Source organism: Micropterus dolomieu, linkage group LG04 (assembly GCF_021292245.1).
Source record: "Micropterus dolomieu isolate WLL.071019.BEF.003 ecotype Adirondacks linkage group LG04, ASM2129224v1, whole genome shotgun sequence".
NCBI lineage: Eukaryota > Metazoa > Chordata > Actinopteri > Centrarchiformes > Centrarchidae > Micropterus > Micropterus dolomieu.
Window position 1 is genome coordinate 24,951,201 of NC_060153.1, and position 20,629 is coordinate 24,971,829.

The 20,629-nt window shown below is 41.8% G+C and overlaps 3 protein-coding genes across 4 annotated transcripts; 1 reads left to right on the plus strand and 2 right to left on the minus strand.

Annotated features, from left to right (window-relative positions):
• Positions 1 to 1,369: 1,369 nt before the first annotated feature.
• LOC123970170 (protein Wiz-like) lies at positions 1,370 to 9,268 on the minus strand. The gene is made up of 9 exons (XM_046048072.1): positions 9,146 to 9,268; positions 8,567 to 8,665; positions 7,277 to 7,777; positions 6,324 to 7,079; positions 5,749 to 6,111; positions 4,745 to 4,959; positions 4,463 to 4,631; positions 4,201 to 4,360; positions 1,370 to 2,846 (listed from the first exon to the last, which is right to left on the minus strand). Exons 2-9 carry the CDS (start codon positions 8,577 to 8,579, stop codon positions 2,690 to 2,692), a joined length of 2,334 nt encoding a protein of 777 aa, XP_045904028.1. The 5' UTR covers positions 8,580 to 8,665; positions 9,146 to 9,268; the 3' UTR covers positions 1,370 to 2,689.
• A 1,429-nt stretch (positions 9,269 to 10,697) lies between these two features.
• On the plus strand, positions 10,698 to 14,781 carry prdx2 (peroxiredoxin 2). The gene is made up of 6 exons (XM_046046999.1): positions 10,698 to 10,852; positions 11,810 to 11,930; positions 12,113 to 12,266; positions 13,442 to 13,564; positions 13,675 to 13,805; positions 14,396 to 14,781. The coding sequence occupies exons 2-6, from the start codon at positions 11,828 to 11,830 to the stop codon at positions 14,476 to 14,478; spliced, it is 594 nt and encodes a 197-aa protein (XP_045902955.1). The 5' UTR covers positions 10,698 to 10,852; positions 11,810 to 11,827; the 3' UTR covers positions 14,479 to 14,781.
• A 1,141-nt stretch (positions 14,782 to 15,922) lies between these two features.
• LOC123969522 (transcription factor jun-B-like) lies at positions 15,923 to 17,849 on the minus strand. Of its 2 annotated transcripts, XM_046046998.1 has the most exons (2): positions 17,441 to 17,849; positions 15,923 to 17,181 (listed from the first exon to the last, which is right to left on the minus strand). In XM_046046998.1, exon 2 carries the CDS (start codon positions 17,141 to 17,143, stop codon positions 16,253 to 16,255), a length of 891 nt encoding a protein of 296 aa, XP_045902954.1. In that variant the 5' UTR covers positions 17,144 to 17,181; positions 17,441 to 17,849; the 3' UTR covers positions 15,923 to 16,252. The 2 variants fall into 2 exon arrangements, with proteins under 2 accessions (XP_045902954.1, XP_045902953.1); XM_046046997.1 differs by lacking the exon at positions 17,441 to 17,849 and having other exon boundaries at positions 15,923 to 17,434.
• Positions 17,850 to 20,629: the final 2,780 nt, after the last annotated feature.

The window sequence follows — 20,629 nt, forward strand, 5'->3', positions numbered from 1 at the left end:
AGCAACCTGGGCTCTCATAACACCTGAGCAGTGCCACAGACTGATCGACTCCATGCCACGCCGCATTGCTGCAGTAATTCAGGCAAAAGGAGCCCCAACTAAGTATTGAGTGCTGTACATGCTCATACTTTTCATGTTCATACTTTTCAGTTGGCCAACATTTCTAAAAAAAAATTTTGTATTGGTCTTAAGTAATATTCAAATTTTCGGAGATACTGAATTTGGGATTGTCATTAGTTGTCAGTTTTAATCATCACAATTAAATGAAATAAACATTTGAAATATATCAGTCTGTGTGTAATGAATGAATATAATATCCAAGTTTCACTTTTTGAATGGAATTACTGAAATAAATCAACTTTTTGATGATATTCTAATTATATGACCAGCACCTGTATATACTTCAGATCACACTTGCAAAAGTATTTTCCTGTTTTGAATATATTCTCACGCTTCAGCTGTCTTGTACATTTCAATCTGACCTCAGCTGTTTTATTCATGGACCTGTATAATATTAGGGGACACAGGGGATGGTTGTAACATTTTGACATTTATGTCTGTATCTTGGAGCTCTTTTAGGCCAGTGTGTTCAAAATTATCTCTGCAACACAGACAGAAAATCCATGGTTAAGTTTCAAACATAGAGAGTAAAACGTTTCAATTCGGCCCATAGTCTGGGTTAGATGTAACATACGCTGGGTTGAAATGTAATATTATGTAATAAAGAATATTTAAAAAAAACAAAACATATTGAAATCTTTTTATTCAACAATGAAATTATTTTTTAACATAATGTGTGTGTGTGTGTGTAGAACTCTGATGCTGAATGTGCAGTTTTTCTCCTTATGACTCTTATACGTGTAAGACTACAGTGCTGTGTAGAACTAAAATCTTATTTATGACTGCGAGCAGAAGATTGTTTGTTTAAACAAAGGAGAGATACTAAGTACAAAATGGCATTAGGCCTTGATGTTTCAAGGACTGTGTAAACACAGGAACTTTTTCTTTTTAAAAAGGTACCATCAGAAAAGAAGCAATCTGCATGGAAAACTGTGAAATACATCCAGTGGATACAATACACACTCACACATACTCACCACATTCTTTCAACAGAGGGAGTTACATCCTGGCAGGCCAAAGCATGAAAGCTTGACATGTTAAACGAGCCTGAGATACAATGATGAGTTTTTAGTGGAAAGGACAAGTGAAAATGGAGACAGCAGTGTTTTCTCATAAGTGGACAGTTATGTAATATCATTGATACACTCACTTTTACAACAAACGTTTCGCAACAATTGCATGTTTCTTTTTGATTTTCACTGTGCTGACGGCTGACATGTCCAGCAAAAGCAAACTGATGCAAGAAAAATCATTTTGTGACTAAACAAGCCATCTAATTTATTTATTGTTGTACATTAATTAAATTTACACATATAGTGGTGAGTGTGACACAACTGCAATGGCTGTCAAGAGCTCAAAGCTGAACAACAAAAACATTTGACAGGGTGCTCTTGTGGCCTAGACATTGACCAAAGACGAGAGCTATTAATGAGCAGGTGCGAAGAAAAAAAAACAAGAGTGGTAAAAGAAATCTATGTCAGCTCCCCAAAGATGTCTTTAAAAACAAATCTTAAATAAAAGGGGATAGCAGACACAGCAAAAGGAAAACACAATGTAAATGAGGAGATACAACAATGAATGCTGGTGAATGGAGACGTGACAGACTGTGCAGAATACATGGAAACTTGTTCAATATATTGGATTATATTCATAGACATGTACATGTAATTGCAATGTGGACACACTGTATTTGCATATTCTCACAGTGAGTGCCGCAGCTGCTGGTGAAACGCAGGTTGTAGTAAATTGATTTTGATTTTAATCTTTCACACACTATATGGCCATATACAAGACATATTTTAATTTACATAATAAGTGTTAAAAAAGAAAGGTAAAAAAGACCAGAAAAACAGTACATGTTTAGTAGTTATACCTGAAGTAAATGGCAACAAACGGAAACACAATGTCTCTGTGTTCAAGACGGTTGATGCTTTTTAGGACATTTATGTTATCGATGGCCTTAGTTTGAATCAAGTTGTCACCAGTTGGATTCAAATTACTATATGCATCTTTCTGGTATCATTGTTGTGTCATTCAAAAACATTACCATTTGTAAAAAGAAAATGTAATCCTTCCTGATTTATAGTAAAACACTTGTATATGCAACGTATAAAACAAGACTCCCTTGAAAGGCTTATAAAGGAGACAAAGTATATCACAGTGAAAATGGCGACCATGGCAGTCTATTCAGTAAGACAAAAAAAAAAAAAAAAAAAAAAAGTGAAAATCACTTATCAACATTCTCTCAGTGTGGGAAACTCACGTAGCAACACATTATCAGTACAATGGAAGGAATTGTGAGCAGGAGGAGAAAAGCACTGACCATCAAAATGAGGGATGAACTGTCTTTGGATATTCTTTCCAAAAAACTTTCTGTTGGATTTTACCTGAGTGGATTTTGTTCTGCTGCTTTCCTCATATGGCTCATGTATGCCCTCTCTGGGACAAAAAGTGAACATCAAATTTTCTCACAATTTGTCACCTCAAAATAGACATCAAGACGATCCTCAGACATGACACTGGAAAATGACGACCTTTTTTAATGTTTACTACAAAAAGATTTCGTGGACTAGACAGCTACTGGGTCGACAAGTGCTGGAGCAGCCACTGGTGCAGCTGGAGGAGATGCTTTGCCTTTGTAGCCCAGTGACAGGATGTGTTTCTGCAGGTGTGTGATCCACTGCTCTTGAACAGACAGAGGTCCATGAAAGACTTCTTGACAGAACCTGAACAGCAGGACAGAGAAGGGGAGTGTGTTCTCAGCTGCATTAACTGTGTTAGTGGGATATATTTCTATTTCTAGCAGGTTTCTTATTTTACCATTTCAATTCTTCTTCATTCTCCACCTAATTTTCGTGTTTACTAAGTACTTGAATCTGCTCACCTTGCTTTTCCCTTCAGTTCTCCCTTGTCACTACGCTACACCTCTAGTCTCTTACTGTGCTTTCAGACCAAAAGCGAAGCGAGCTTTCGTGGCGATAAGTTTACATACGAAGTCAATGCAAAGACGCCTAGGGCCGCGATTTCCTGTCGGGCGGCACGAAGCGACGCAAAGGGGGCGGTGCTGGCGACGCGAAGGCAACGCGAAGGGCTTCACGTGAGTTGAAAATTTCCAACTCGAGCGAATTTTTCAGGTTCAAATCGCCTTCTCGTGTTGTGTGTGAACACTTGCAGCGAATGTACTCACGCGAGGAAAGCCTCGCAAAGGATGAAATTCGCGTTTGGTCTAAAAGCACAATTACAGCAAACACACCGGCTTGCCCCACCTATTTCTTATTCTCTCTCTCTGTCTCTATGTGTCTGCTCTGCTGACTTTCTCCACAAGCAGTATGTTTAATAAAGTCACCAAAAAGACACAGAACCGGTCTCTTACAGCAGGTGGTGCACCGCATGTGTAGGAGGCTTGTTAATGACACAGCCTATCGAAACAATCAAATCCAACGTGGTACCCAATAACATCTGCAGTGGTATTCACTTACTCACTTTCACTTTACCTGGTCTGTGCTTTTAAAATATCCACCACGTCTTGTAACGTAATACCAGATAACATCTCTGTCTGCATGCTAAATACTATTTTAGTATTTAGCATACAGACATACATTTTTAAAGTCTATGTTTGGTATTATGCAACCTGGACAGATATAGATATACAGATTTTATATATATATTTATATTAACTATGTACAGTTGTACAAAGTTAATGTGTTAAAATGAATAAAACTTAAATGACAAAAATACAGAACGACCCACCAGTGGTTATGAACACAAAGCAATTTGCTAATTTGAGAATGATTATCTGTCTTTCTTCTCTCATTTCCTGTCACATCTCTACCAACTACTACTTAATAATGGCAAAATGCCATAAACACATTGATTTTTGAATACATGACAACAAAAGCTGCTGAAAATGGTACTGTAGGTACAGTATGACTGGCATTACATACGTCCATTATGAAGGACATTAGTTGACTTGATTTGTTTGAGGTATTTTTATTCATTTTATTTTGTACACATAAACTGTAAAGGTCCGTTATTCGAAACCCTAATGGGTATCTATGTAAATTTATATTTTAGACTGACCTGCACTTGAGGGAATAGATTTTGCCCACCAGTTTGACCAGTGGTGTTAGTGGGGGCTTCGGCAGCATAGCCGGGATGCTGCCTGACCGTGATGGTTGGTGGGAATTGGTGTCCTGATTATTTCCCCGTGCGGTCACTACATGTTTTGGTGGATGGAGCCCTGAAACCACACAGAAAGGTGTTAGAAAAACATGCAGAAAAAATCTTTATCAGTTTCAGCATCTCTGTATCTAGCTATTTTTCAGAGTCTTTCATTTCTCACCCCTTGGGGAGCGCACACCAGGGTCCCTGTGCGCTCCAATAGTCCGTGTGTGTCCTTGCGATTGTCTGGATGAGCCAGCAGTCACACCTGAGTGCTGCACCGAATGCCGCAGGCTGCTGCCAGGCACAGAGTCAGAGTCTGTAGACAGACATGGCGAAGCAGCATTTCTCTGGGAGTGAAAAAATTTACTGTAAATTAGAATTTACATCGCTTAATATATTGTTTGTGTGTATCCAAATGTGAATGGGACTTTTTTTGAACATATTTTTGAGCACAGCCCACCTTCTTGATGAAAAGGTCCCCCATACGATAGCGCTGGGTTATCGCTGCCACCTTTTCTGGGTCCTTCCGGATCAACTCACTGAGGAGTTCGATAGGTGAACTCGCTCCGTCTGCTTTCCATTCTATGATTCCTAGCTGTCGGAGGTGGGCCCGCGCATGACTGGCCAGGGCCTTCCGGTTTTCAAATTCAAACCCACAAAGCTCACATGATGTGTCTGACACAAAGAAGATGAGACATATTTTGACAAGCACAGGTATAGATACCAACGACAGATTAATCATGTATTACCAGTTTGGTGTTGTCCTGGAATACTTTTGTAATGTTATAACTGCGTGAAAACTGAGATTTGTGGTATTTTCCCCATACGTTGAACCTGGTTAATCCTCCACTACCACAGTGAGTGGTTTCATCTCATCTAACAGAACGTTTTTTTAAAACCTCTCCACGTGTGCATGTGGATTTTAGTGTATGCAGGCAGGGGCAGCAGAGTGATGGCAAGACTGCTGTTTTCCTGTTGAGGTAAAAGTGAAATGCTTCCCTTAGTCAAAGTACAGCACGTGTTGAGACATCATCGCACTGGGGGATGCGTCTCATAGAGAGAGATTATGTGGAAAAGCAGCTAATCTGTAAAATGAAATTTGAAGGATGAGAGTGATGCAATTCTGTTTTTCATCCTGTATCCTATCCTGCCTGCTGCACTCAGACCCATTTGTTCCTACTTAGATAGGTCACAAATATAAAGTGTGTTTTTTCATTTCCTTAAACACCTGGCCAGTGTAGTTTTTAACAAGAGTAACTACTGTATTTGCTGAGGATTATTTTCAGTTGCGGGCTAACACACCTTTCGTGCTCTAGTGAGTATTGTATGTAGGACTGACTCGGTACCCATGTTCATCACAGTTAAGAAACATGTCACAGAGTAGTGCAGCAGTGTGACTCACCGTGATTGTTAAACTCACATAAATAGCCAAACTGTTGCTTTACAGTGCTGTTAATCTCTTACCGGCGTGTGAGGCCCCACTCTTGCCAGACGGGGATTTCTCTTTCATGGAATAATCGAGAGGTGAGGTGCAGGAGTTGGTGGATGGGTCCCTTGACTGGAGGCTGTCCAGGGACCTTCTGGAGCCTTGAGGGGTCCACGTGGCTTTGCCTGATGACCCGCTGCGCACAGACTCTTTCTTGCCTTCTTCACCCTGCATCATGACCTCTTTGAGGAGATCAATCGGTGATGTTTTGATCGACCAGGTGAGGCCGAGCTGGCGCAGGTGGGCACGGGCGTGGCAAGACAGGGCTTTGCGTGTCTCAAACAGCTGGCCACAGTAATCGCAAAGGACTGTTGGCAGGGACGGGACGTCTGTGGAGGACACTGAGAAATGTAGGAGTGAAAATAAGAGGATACATCTAACTTTGGTGTACATACACAAACCAATTTATAAACTCAAAGAATAAGGGATATATCATAGCTGCTGACAGCATGAATCAAAAATTTACTGAACTGCAGCATATAATAACATGATATGGTGACGAACAAATAGCATTTGTCAACAACTCTTGTAGATCAATGGCTCTCTGCTTTACCTGCATTGAGAGGCTTTGAAGCAGCAGCAGCGGGTGACTTCTGCTTGGGAGAATTGCTGTTAGTGCTTGATCCCTTGGGCTGAACAGACACCTCTACCTCCACAGGCTCAGACTTGGGCTTCCTGTAAAGGGGGTCCACTGCAAGCCGAAAGCCTTTCTTAGCCTTTGGCGCCTTGTTAACAGGAATTTGAGGAGACTGAGTGAGGGATGTGGAGAGAAATGAGGTTTGTGATTGGCTTGCAGGTGATGGCGCTGCAGATGAGCTCCCTGTACAGTTTGTTTTGAGGGGGTGTATGGCTTCTAGCATGCCACTGCTGACAAGTTCCCTAACAGTGTCAATTGCAGAGCTTTTCCCCAGCAGGTCAACCACTCCGATCTGACGCAGATGAGCGCGTGCGTGGCAGGCCAGGCCTTTACGATTCTCAAACTCCTCCCCGCACAGAATACAGGTACACTCCTCTGAGGTTTTAGACTGTTTGCTTGGAGGAGATGCCGGCGGAGAGGACAGACTGGAGGGACGTTTGGAAGAGGATCTAGGCGGACTGTTTGAGGTGAGCTCCTTGTGTTGTTCACTGCTGATAGGCTTGAGGTCTTCCTCCTCCATGATCTTGTAAAGAAGATCAATGGGGCTGCCCTTGATCTCACTGTCAGGGATTCCAATGTGGCGCAGATGGGCCCGAGCATGACTGGCCAGGCCTTTGCGTGTCTCGTACCAGCAGCCACACAGCTGGCAAACATGGACCTCATCGTTGGTGTCTGAAGAAAATGATGAGTGAAAGGTACCCAGTCACAAGGAGACAATGCCATCATGTTAACTTTACAAAAACAAAAATGCTACATTTATAACTACCTGGTATGAATGGTCATGTAATCATATAATGTACCTGGGAGTTGAAGCTCCCCTTACGACTTTACACATTTCTTTATAACATCTATTCAAAATTCAGTCATACCTAGGGTGATGGGGGCGTCAGTTTCAAGCGGCGCCCACAGTGGCTTTGTTGTGGTTTGGCGCTCTAAGGAAGATGAACTGCTGCCTTCACTTGCACTAGATGCAACCAGCCTAAGACCAGAGGGGGATGATGGGAGGAGAGAGGTTGTTGCATCTTTCAGTCTGGCTGGAGATCCCTCGTGATCCTTCTTTTGCGGAGTTGACATGACCCTACTCCCTTCTTTGAAGGAATCACTCCTGTCCTCTGGTACGGACGACGTCTTGGACTCCTGCTGGGATGATTTTTTGAGAGGGGTCAACCCAGGTACAGAAGAGTCTGCTTTGAAATCAGGCAGGGGGCCATCTCTCTCCTGGATGAGCTGGTAGAGGAGGTCAATGGGAGCTCCGCTGTTTTCTGATGTTATACCGAGCTGCCGTAGATGGAGGCGGGCATGGTTGGAGAGTCCTCGTCTTGTCTCAAAGTAAGTTCCACAGACCTCACACATGATTGGCTGTGGGGTTGCTGGGGCAAGTTCAGATGGGAGTTTGTCATCACAAATTAAATGGGAGAACTTTAGTCAAGAAAAGGAACAAGCCTGAAGCTTGTTTTGTAATGACCTGACAAACACTAAAAATCCTGACTAATATTTGCCATTTGCTTCCAGCCTCCAACATTCACTTATGTCAAAATTAGATAATAATATGAGTTTCAATTAACACAACTCAGTAGGGATGCACCAATCTGACTTTTTCTCTCCAGGTAAAAATTCAAATAGCTCAACTCAGGTTATATGCTGATACCAATACCAGTTCTCTCGTTTTCCCAACTTTGAAATCTCCAGCACATGTGTATCACACTACGTGGGATTCTTTGAGATCCGTTATCTGCAGGGTAACATGAGGTCAGAGTTTGCTGTGCCACTAAAAACTAAGGAGGTGGCCAGCCATGACTGAATGTACCAGAAAGAGGAAACACGTCTCTGCACGATATCTATTTGGTAGATCAGATTGCTGCATCCCTACATAACAAGCCTAGAATAGTGATATGCACAACTAACTGCAAAGAGTAAAATGGGATCAAATTAAATAAGTATTTAAATAAGATATGAAACAAGGCATATCCTGGATTACGTTGTACTGAAAGAAATAATGAGACATTGTTCAAGAATCAAATCTACTGTGATGAAATCATGGTGATAACTAATGAAATAAAACCAACAAGTAAAGAGAGCATGAGCACATTTAGGATCTTTTAACAATGTAACATCAGAAATGTAATTATTGGTTACTATTATATAAGAGGCTCTCTTACCTTGTGAATCCATGGCTGCTGATACTGTTTATTTAGAGGGATGAGAAAGTTGATTTCCAGCGGATTCCGTGTTGAAGAGGATGTTTTAAATTTTCAATCCTGATTCAAATAATTTAATATTATCACTAGCGTGGAATACATTTTACAGATCAGATATTTTTAGTTGTTATAGATGCCGAAATGCAAAACAAACTTCCAGACAGCCAACCTTAAAATAACGTGACACGATTGCAACCTCGCGACAGTAAAATATCTATGTCTAAGTTATCTACCTATTGAAAAACATCCCTATTTCAGTTTGTACTGTTCGCATTTTAAAAAAGTATCAATAGACTAATTATACTTTTGTAAGTGGCCGAAGCATCTTGTAAGTTAAAGATATAAAAGCTAACCCTGAGCTAATGATACCTCTGTTGCTAACGTTACCTTTGTTTTGCTAAGGAAGCAAGCTACCGTTAGCTGCATGCTAGCTCAAATTACATTTAATTTTAGCGGAACAGACAGTAGCTACACATCGTGCCACCTTGACTAGAAACCAAACGACAGTTATAAATAATAGATAGATAATGGTTAATTTACCTCAAGCCAGAACAATCTGCCTCAGTGCATCAGTATCACTCCCATTGACAAGCTTAGCTGAAGTAATGGTACAAATATTCCCTGTGTCGTGTTTTTTCAAAATAAAAGTACCGGGGCCGTGCCACCACAGCCTCAGGAGACGTGTGCCCTCTAGTGACCATCTACGTGTAATTATATTTTACAGTGAAAAAGAAAACTCACTATTTGATGTTACTGGTAAGCGAATCACAACAAAATCACAGAGCCGGAGGAGGGAGGGTAATATTCCGAGATAAAACTCAGACTTTAAGAGATTTATGAGAAGAAAAAAAAAACTTGGATATTCTCTGAGATAAGAGTAGAGTCTTTAACAGGCCAAGAGGAGAAGTAACAAATGGGGAATTTAAGCAAAATGAGTATTAACCAATGCCTCTTGGATAACAGAACTACACTGCAACCAGTCATGAGAACCCTACATGAATATGTATGAATGAATGAAACTGCACCTGAAACTTTGTAGGGGAGAGCGGGTGAGTTCAGCCAGTTTTTACTTGAGGTGTCTTTAAAGTGAGGACATGACAGTAATGTCTCCAACTAAAATATGTACATATAATTTAGGATGTCTGTCTTCCATTTATAGAAGCATGCCATGATGGTTTTTGTTCTAAAATGCCACATCATTTTGGTGATGCATAAAAATGCATTGTAAAATTACATTAAAATAGCTTGCTCAACTTCCCCCAGGTCTTTTGGCTCAAATTACTCCATCCCTGCCATTTTAACAAAATCGTGTCATTCAGCAGTTCAAGGGAAACATCATACTAACAGTATAGCCTCATATTATAACTTCATAAAGCAATAACACATGCGTAAGATATTCTCAAACCTTTAATTGTTCAGACACAAGAATCAGGACTCCTTGAGCATAAAAAAAATCACTTTGAATGGCAAAATACAGTTTTTTTTTATCTTAAATGTGCTTATCACTTATTCCATGGGCCTCTCTTCATCACAGGGTGAGTAAAATGGATGACTCTTCAAAAATGTGTGGTCACATGACCAATTTTATCAAGACTTTTACTTAAATTAAAGTATACAGTACCACACAGTAGAAACATGCTAACAGAATTTTATATAAAGTATTAAAAAGTAAAAGTACTCTACTAGGCAGCACAATGGTTCCTGACAATGTGATATAACCATATATTATATTTTCAGATTACTATTACTGATGTATTAACATGTAAGCTGTAGCTGGTTGACGTGGAGCTTATTTTAACTACTTTATACCGTGTTGGGTAGTTAAATCCTTAACAATGTATTGTGTGTCAAAAGTAACTACTTACTGCAGCTATCAGTGTTGTTGACAGCAAATGTTGTGGTTAAAGCAGAATAACATGAATGTACTCAAGTACAATATTCGTACTTCAAAATTGTACTTAATTACAGTATTTGAGTTTCTTACCAACACTTCAAGGTGTATGGGGTTCACTGTCCCAATGTATGACAATATTTAAGACTGAAGTCATCCTGTCTGAGTCAAAGTGACACAGATGCACAATCTCATCTCAACTTTTACTTTGAAAGACGCTCTTTTCCTTTCCGGAGGCCACAGCTCTGGCCCTGCCTACTTCTTGCACGCAGCCGTCCCTTCTTTGAGTACTTTCTCCTCCTGCCAGTAGCAGATCTTTTCGCTGCAAACTTCTTCTCGGTTTCACATAAAGACAGGTGAGTAAAAAATAAGTATATGTTTGTTTGTGTGTGTGTTTTCTGTCTGAAGTTCACATTATGTGTGCACGGCTCGGCCAAAAGAAGCCCGGCACAGGGAGACAACAAAGAACCAGGTTTACTACATTAAGCTAATGTTACGCTAGCAATGCGGGTGAGTTTTTTCCCCTCCTTAAGTATTTGGGCCTGTTTCTGGCTCTTTCTTTGTCCCTGTTTCTGCAGCTTGCAGGAGAGACTGCTCAGTGCCCCCTCGCTTTGTTCAACCTTTGCACCCACCAGCTCATTTGACAAACGACTTTAAGTGTAAAGCTTGGAGCTACACAGCTGAGCTTTGACCAAGTAATGTTAATGTCTGCTACTCGACGAACTTTAAGGGTTGTTGGCGTTAAACTGTTGAATTATGACAAGGAAAGACAAATGCGGGTTCTCCTTGTTTGTTGTACCACCAAAACTATGTTTATTTAAAAGAATAAACACCTAATGGCTGCTGTGAAGGCCTGGCTGGATCAACATTAAAATCAAATGCTGCGTTCAATGTAACTGCAGTGGTTAAAACTGCAACCATGTTTGTTTTTTTAATCTCATGCACATTTCTAATATAAAAAAAAATATATATATATCACACCCAGTGAGTATGTGCTTTGTCACGGTTATGTAACCGTCCTAATAGGCTATTGTTCCCTGCTGGCTGAACATGACTTGCATGTGACCTTAAGTCGGTTTGCCTTACTGAGCAAGCTTTTGAGCAGTGCACAAACTATGAAAAAGCTGCAAAACCTGGAAACCAGGTTATTGGTGTTTTCTGTGTAAATATTGTATTTGTGCTCTTGCTCATGTTGCCTGAGGGTCATGTTGTTATCAAAGCTCCTCCCATCTGAGCTTATCTATCTTATCTGCAAGTGTGTATGAGCATCAGGAACTTTCTGTTAACTATGTGTATCTCTATCTCTCCCTCAGTCATTTGCCACCAACATCATGTCCTCTGGAAATGCTAAGATTGGCCAGACTGCCCCAGACTTCAAAGCCACAGCTGTAGTGGACGGACAATTCAAGGAGATCAAGCTGTCAGAATACAGAGGTAACTGGTATTTTTCATTGGTTTTATACACCAAAAGTAATGGCGGTATTTGCGGTTTAAAAAAAAATAATATATATATTTTTAAAGTGGAGACCCATCAACTTTTGTTGGAGGAGGGCATATCTAATGTAGGTTGACTAGAATGAATACCTGCCTCATTTTCTTCCTTCTGTGCTGTTCAGGGAAGTATGTCATCTTCTTCTTCTACCCACTGGACTTCACCTTTGTGTGTCCGACTGAGATTATTGCTTTCAGCGACAGAGCAGAGGAGTTCCGCAATATCGGCTGCGAGGTTATCGGCTGCTCCGTAGACTCTCACTTCAGTCACTTGGCATGGTGAGAATTTCCTTACTGACTGTTTCAGTGGAGCCAATAGCTGTCAATAACATCCACTCGGCCTACTTGTGGCATAAGCAGAGAAGTTTTAACAAAATGTTTCTACTGCTTTAACAGATCTACATCAACAATGTGAATCTCTCAACAAATATACAAAACACTTGAACACTGTGGGACACGAAAACCCCACACAAGGAATCTATTAAATGAAAGCTGTGGTTCAGACTTCACTTTCAGTATCAGATCTTTGAAATACTCAGCTGTCTGATATCTAATTGTCGGACCATGACTCTGTAGATATCAGATCATGGGCAGGTGAAGACATATGCCTATCGTGCGGGAGACCAGGGTTCAATTCCCACTGCGACACATGTGAGCAATGTGTCCCTGAGCAGGACACTTAATCCCTAGTTGCTCCAGGGGCGTGTGACCTCTGACATATATTGTAAGTTGCTTTGGATAAAAGCGTCAGCTAAATGAATTTAAAAAAGAAGAAATTACTCTTTACATTAAATGACAGAGATTGGGACATCCCTAGTTGGCAATTTCTAAGTAGTCCGAGGGGTTTAATGAGGGGTTTTGGCAGATCTGAAACAACCCCCACCCCAGTTTATCTCTCGTCACTGCTGTTTCTGCATATTCTTGATAAGTTCTGAGTCCTGATATACTGAGAAGAGGTAACGGTCTCTTAATTTTCAATTTGAATGGGATACTAAATTACCCAGCAGTGTATTGTTTTAGCATTTACATTTGACAGACTGTGTCTTACCTCAGTTGGAACATGCTCTCATGTCGTCATTGTAGGTTTTAAGGAGCATCTTCACTCATGTAATGAGTGTATTTTTTAAAAACAGTTTAGATCTTTGCTGTCCAAAAGGCATTTTTCAGTTTGAAGCGTGAATTCAATTGTTTTGTCCACCACTGCCAGAAAGACGAATTGTTTTCTTGTGTTTAGGTAACATTGAGGGCTACTTTGTCCTCTGCTTATGATATCACTTTAGTTTTACAACCACACTTATCCATAAAGTACCACTACATGCACTGAATCTTGAAGGATTACATTTATTTATTTTAAATAACTTAAGTACAGTACATCAAGACAAGTCCTGTATGCACTCACAACACTAAATGTTTTTTTTAAATTAGCTAATTATAATGTCATTTTTATCCTACAGGATCAACACACCAAGGAAGCAAGGAGGTCTGGGAAATATGAAAATCCCCCTTGTGGCAGACCTCACCAAGACAATCTCCAGAGACTACGGTGTGCTGAAGGAGGACGACGGCATCGCATACAGGTCAGACTGCTTATGTCATTTAAATAGTAAGCACTGAAAGTGTGGAGAGACTAAAGGATGTAGATGTGACAACGTTATGCAATACTATAACCTTAATGTGTGCCTTTCAGGGGTCTGTTTGTGATCGACGACAAGGGCATCTTGAGGCAGATCACCATCAATGACTTGCCTGTGGGGCGCTCTGTGGATGAAACTCTGCGCCTGGTCCAGGCCTTCCAGCACACTGACAAACATGGAGAAGGTGAGTAAAATTGTTTGTGTTAAAGCTTTATTTATTTCAAAATCATGAATTTGTAACTAAATGCATTGATCATGTTGGTGGCCTTACCACCTACTCCTAGACATTTCATCAGTAACTGCTGATTACTTAAATGTAGTGTGCATGTGTGTGGTGTTTTTAACCTCATAGTTAAAAAAGTAAAACTTTTGTCAGATATTAAATTAGGAGTACTGCTCTTTCTTGTGATGTGTGCTTGACAAAACATGAATGAGCTAGAGCTGAGGAAATGGTGCCGGCATTACTTGGTGGTTAAAAAGTCATCTGCCTGAAACATTCAGTTCATGAGTGCTGGATTCCTCTTTCACCTTCACTGCTTTTGATACATACTTTTCTTGATCTCTGGCACATCTAATAGAAACACCCCCTATGTACAACCCCTAAAAAATAATTTATACGAGTTTCCCTTTAACTGACTCGAAGGGTTAGTTTGTGGACATAGCCTTGCATTATTACTTTACCCTTCCTGGAAATTGACACATGTACTTTGTCCTGCTGGATATGTGTCACGTATGCCTTGTAGTAAACTTTGTCCCTTCTCCCTCTCCACCCAGTGTGCCCTGCTGGATGGAAACCTGGGAGCGACACCATCATCCCAGATGTTCAGAAGAGCAAAGACTTCTTCTCTAAGCAGTAAACGTGAAGACCTTCCAGCTGACTTTAGCACTTGCCTTCAGATAAGAGGTGTCCCTGTGAAGCAGTATATCATAGCGTCCAATGCTTTAAATCCAACAGCATTTCAGAACTTAAGATAAATCCTTGTTAAATTTTATCTTTGTACGTCCAGTGTACAAGTGGTGACCAACCTCATAGTCTCAAGCACTGAAAGTCAAGTTTTGCTCCCCTTTTATTTTATTTTTTTAGAAAAAGTATTGATACTTTTCGTTGCTGTCAATAATAATTTACTACCATCTCTATTAAAACAAGGGGAAAAATGTGACTAACCTGTGTTGTCTGATAACTGAAAGGGGACTGCTGTATGTGATATTGTCAGTTATTCCACATGTGACCTCTAGATGGAGCCATAAATCTTCCTGAATCTGTGATTGGTGTCTACTAGTTTAGTCTCTTGAAATCTTTGAAAATATTTTGCCAGCAGACAATTTTTGGAATGAGCTTGGCATATCAGTCCTGTGCCTGGCAGAGGATCTGAGCATGTTACAAGGCCGTAAAATCTTTGTTAATATGGGAGTTATGACTCAGCACAGCAACCTAGCCTTGCCAAATGGCACTGCAGCTCATTGGGGAAGACTGGATTGTTGGATATGATTTAACAGACCTGCATGACTCTCCCAACTACAGATACATGTCACTGTTTGAGGCAAAGAGTTAACCACATGTATCATTGTTTTACATCCTTTCCAAACTAATGACAATACCTTCTCCCCCCAGTGAGTATGAAACATTGGATGGCACCAGTCCATGTCTTATTTACTGAAGTAAAAAATATAGTGGGATACACTCTTCAGATAAACTGTACAGCCAATCATGATTATTTTCAGGTAATTTGTTATGTATGGATCCTACATGTCTCTGCCATTTATTTCTGCCAGCTTTTTTAAAGCATCAATTCTTGTAACTTTAAAACTGGCTCTCACATCAGTCTATTCTAAATGTTTCTCTGGAACTTTTTTCAACCCTGTTTCCTCAACTACTGTGTGTTCTCTCGACTTGTTTTGGGAAACTGAAAGCAAACGGGGAAACTCCCTTAACTCGAATAAACCACTCATTGACCAACCTCTTCATTTACACATACACATTGTGGTGTGAAGGTGGCGTCAAGGGGAGCTCGGCAGCAGCTCTGACGGGCAATGTAGGAGGGAGTTCCCGGAAACCTTTTCGTGATGTGACGTTTGCCAGCAAAACTGACTATATTTGGACTGACGTATGTACGTCAATACGGAAACAATCCTACGCTGGGACGTCTCCAACGTCAAGCAACTGCTGCTGTTAACTTAAACTGCTGACCAGAGAGATTGACAACACTGTGGTTATGTTAACGAGAATCACTAACAATTCCTAAGAGGTGGCATTTGTAAGATAGGCTACATAGAACCTCAAAAAGAAACAACACATATGTCTCGGGTTCATAATTTCATTTACTTAAATATATACTGTACAAGTAAAAACTCAGCAGGTTCAACCTGACAAACACAAATAAGTTACATAAGAATGAATGACAAATTGCAATTAAAGTTAAATGTAAACAGGCAAAGTCAGGACGACACTTTCAATAACTTGTTCAAAAATGCCCGAAGTGTTTTAGTCTATGATTTCTTTGTAGGCTTTTTCTCTTTCAGCCAAAGAAACCATAATGGTCCGGTTCTCTCTCACAGACAATGTATAAAGACATTGTTCATCGTTTTGTCAGTGCAGTTCTTTCCCAGTGTTTTTAAAAGTGCATTGTTTCTTCAATAAGACTTGACTTTGGGCGCTAACATGAGCTGGCAGCCACTGCTCACGTGTGTCATGACTTTCTGTTTGAGTTGGGCCACCTGCTCTCGCAGTACAGAAGCCGTGTTTGACAGTCCGGCGTTGTCAGTTTTCAAAATTTTCACCTTGTCCTCCAGACGAGAGATGCGCTCCAGCTTGCGCTTCCGACACTTGGAGGCTGCGAGCCGGTTCCTCAGCCGCTTGCGCTCCGCTTTGATCCGCTCCTGGTTCTCCATATCGATGGGAGACATCGGCGGAGACCCACTGTCGCTGCTCTGCATGTCGGGGACTGTCTGAGGCTCCTCTTTCAACCCGCCGTACCGCTGCGAATGGATGCCCGCACCGGCCAGGGCGTGCTGGAAATGGTGAGATCCGTGCGCAACGGCCTGGGGATGCTGGTGATACTGGTGGTGCGGCAGGTAGCTGATAGTGGTGGAAGGATAGTTGGCTGCAGAAGACAGGCTGGCGTTCGTGCTGCAGCCGCCCAGGGTGGTGTACTCGAGCTCTGGCTGCATGGATGAGCCGAACACTGAAGCTGGAGTCGAGCAGGCAACCCCACCGGCGCTGATGGACACGTTTGGAGGAGCCATCTGGTTCATCTTGTGTAGGTCGTCCAACGCTTTAACAAAACCGTCAGCAAAGCCCTCCTGCTCCTCTGTGATCCCGCGGTTGTAGAGGTAATGTGCAGGTGTCGGCGTTGTAGTGATCACCCCGTTGCTGTTCTGGATGATCAATCGCTCCAGTTCAGGAGAGGCGAGCTTCAGGGAGCCCACGTCCGCCGTCCCCGCGGAATAGAAATCACTGTCGGCGCGCAGGTGCTGTGACTTGAAGTTTGAGTTCCGATATGAGTCGGAGAAGTTCAAGTTCATATTCTGCTTTAGCAGCTTGTAGTCTGGCAGGGCTGCGCCTGGATGGCCATAAGCAGAGAGAAACGAGTCGTCATAAAAAGGCTGTTCCATTATTGTGGACATATTTCAAATTAGACAGTCAAATACAAGAGTGCGCTGCAAAGCTGCTGCTTGGACACCGAGGCTTCAGTGTCCCAATTGATTCAATCTCCGGCACAAAGTCCCGCTGTATTATTATACTGAAGATCAAATCTATCAAAAACAGAGCAAAACTTCCAAAATAGTGGAACTGTACTGTACCAAGTCGTCGATTTGTACCTTTAGTTGGATTCAAAGCGGAGTCCAGTGACTAATTCAGATGTTTTCAATCCACTCGTGAGTAGGAGTCTTTTCTGCTATGAATTTGGGCTCCACTTCTGTTTCCTCTTTAGTGACATGCGGCCGTCGAGCTCCGCTATATTTATATGGTCCGACTCCGCCAGCTCTCGAACCGGCGTGCTGATTGGTTGTTTCCTCTGTGGTCCCCGCCTCCGGGATGTCAGATAGACTCGATGACGTTGTTGCCAGTAACAAGGACTGTAAACAAGACGAGGCCTATTCGGCTTGTGGGAAGCTCAACCCAGGTAGGCTAAACACATAAAAGTGCACGTCCACACTCATTGTCATTTATTAACAGGTCGGTTTCAATGTGTCTCTCAGCTCAAATCCATCCAAAAACACGCTGAGCCTTTTCCAACCTTACCGGGACACTTACAACACTCCAGCAGCCACTTTGCCCTCCATCCTCAACAACAATCTCATCGGTTAAGGATAGCCTATATAGTCTGCTGCTGAGTCATGCGCTCCAAACTGATATCGCCTGGCCATATTTGGGTATCCTGGCGCACCAGTTCCTCCCTGTCAGGAGCGGGAAGCCTTTCCCATCCTGGCGCGCTTCCATCTCTTCGACATGTGGGAGGCGGAGGAGGCGCACCGCTGCCCTCCTTCACCCTGCAGGCAGGGAGAGGATGGGTAGGTGGTGTAAACTCTTGGGCGTGATGTCTTCAAAAATGCATGAAGCATAAAGTGTGTCTGGCAGATGAAGACATATGCTCGGGGTATCAGATAGAAGTACCTATGTAGCCCATTCAACCAGCAAGGTTGAGATCGGATAGGCTTAATACTCAGTGATGGAAATATAGCCTATAATAGGACTAACTGCTGCAGTAGGCTACTTAATTCATATTGTCAGAATTAGCCTGAGTAGTTTTATCATTCAAATATAATATCCATCTCTGACTCCTGCCAGTAGGTATACGTTGCTATAGAAATAAAGAGAGTGTAAACAAATGATGGAGCCTTTAAAAACATGTCCCATGAGCTGAACACCTGTTTGATAGAAAGACGTCTTTGTCTTCTCTATATGGTAATGACCTCTGAATCACTTCCCAGAGGGCCATGCACCCACGCATGTTCATATCTTTTAGTTAGACTTTCCAGCTTTCTGCATTATAGGCTACCTATCCTCAGGTCACGTGTGTGCGTCTGTGGTGTTTTTTTTGTCATTATGGCAGCACCTCATGCATCAATGTTTCTTTTTTTAATCTAGCACTCTTTTACAAATGTAGTAATTTGACTGGAGGATACAGTTTTTAATTTATCTGAAGAAAATCGCTTTATAAATGAAGTTAAATGAAGAGTTGAAAGTCATAATGTTTTGTATCATTGAACTGATGTTCAACTTATGCCCTCCTAGACCACTGAAGGTAAAGTATCAGACAATTGCACTGGGGTATAATAGTCTGATTTTAAGTATAGCATCTCCTGCGTTTTTAAACAACAGTCTTCTGCCAGTCCGCCTTAGAGCGCACACATGACAAGAAAGCTGAGCGAGGAAATTTGGCAGGTAATGAGGTAAGAACTGGATTTCTGAATTCAGTCTTAGTTTCTTCTATGTGGAGCAGTGTAAAAGATGACCGTGTTATTGTCTTTGGGTTTTAAAGGGTACTTCAGTGATGTAGTATTGCAATCCAAATGCCCACTTATATTAAACTCCTGATAAAACATTTTCACTTTCAAGCCAATGCTGAGACAACACTTATGACGTCATCTGGGTTATTTTCTCAGTTAGTTCCAGTTCACATGCTAAGCCATACTCCTCAAAATGACTGAAATGAATGTGTTTGATGGGTACCTGGCCACTTTAAGTGGCAATACAAATTTAAACAATTTTAATTGCTAATTAATTTTTATTACAGGTTAAAGGGTAACTTCAGTATTTTTCCAGTAATTTCCCATGTGTTTATGTGTGACAACACTATGGAAAGGACACTTGTAAGAACAATCTGAGCATGTCAGTGACAAAACAACCACTTTTTTCAACTGCTTTGACAGGACGCAATTACCCGCAAGGATTATGTTGCAGTCCTGTTTCGCTGCTGCTGACTGCAGGGCACTCAGTCACTACTGGACCAATTTCAAAAAATGTTGTCACATAGACACAAAAACACCATGAAAAATACAGGTTAGCCTTTAAACTCTTGTTTTTAAATGGTGGATGGGGATTTCCCTCATATAATTATCACATGCTTGAACTTTGAACCTTTGCCATCCCCTTTGCGCCTACATGAAATACACTGCTAAAAAAAAATAAAGGGAACACTAAAATAACATCCTAGATCTGAATGAATTAAATAATCTCATTAAATACTCCTTTCTTTACATAGTTGAATGTGCTGACAACAAAATCACACAAAAATTATCAATGAAAATCAAATTTATCAACCCATGGAGGTCTGGATTTGGAGTCACACTCAAAATCAAAGTGGAAAACCACACTACAAGCCGATCCAAGTTTGATGTAATGTCCTTAAAACAATTCAAAATGAGGCTCAGTAGTGTTTTTGGCCTCCACATGCCTGTATGACCTCCCTACAATGCCTGGGCATGCTCCTGATGAGGTGGCGGATGGTCTCCTGAGGGATCTCCTCCCAGACCTGGACAAAAGCATCCGCCAACTCGATGGAGTGAGACATGATGTCCCAGATGTGCTCAATTGGATTCAGGTCTGGGGAACGGGCGGGCCAGTCCATAGCATCAATGCCTTCCTCTTGCAGGAACTGCTGACACACTCCAGCCACATGAGGTCTAGCATTGTCTTGCATTAGGAGGAACCCAGGGCCAACCGTACCAGCATATGCTCTCACAAGGGGTCTGAGGATCTCATCTCGGTACCTAATGGCAGTCAGGCTACCTCTGGCGAGCACATGGAGGGCTGTGCGGCCCCCCAAAGAAATGCCACCCCACACCATTACTGACCCACCGCCAAACCGGTCATGCTGGAGGATGTTGCAGGCAGCAGAACGTTCTCCACGGCGTCTCCAGACTCTGTCACGTCTGTCACATGTGCTCAGTGTGAACCTGCTTTCATCTGTGAAGAGCACAGGGCGCCAGTGGCGAATTTGCCAATCTTGGTGTTCTCTGGCAAATGCCAAACGTCCTGCACGGTGTTGGGCTGTAAGCACAACC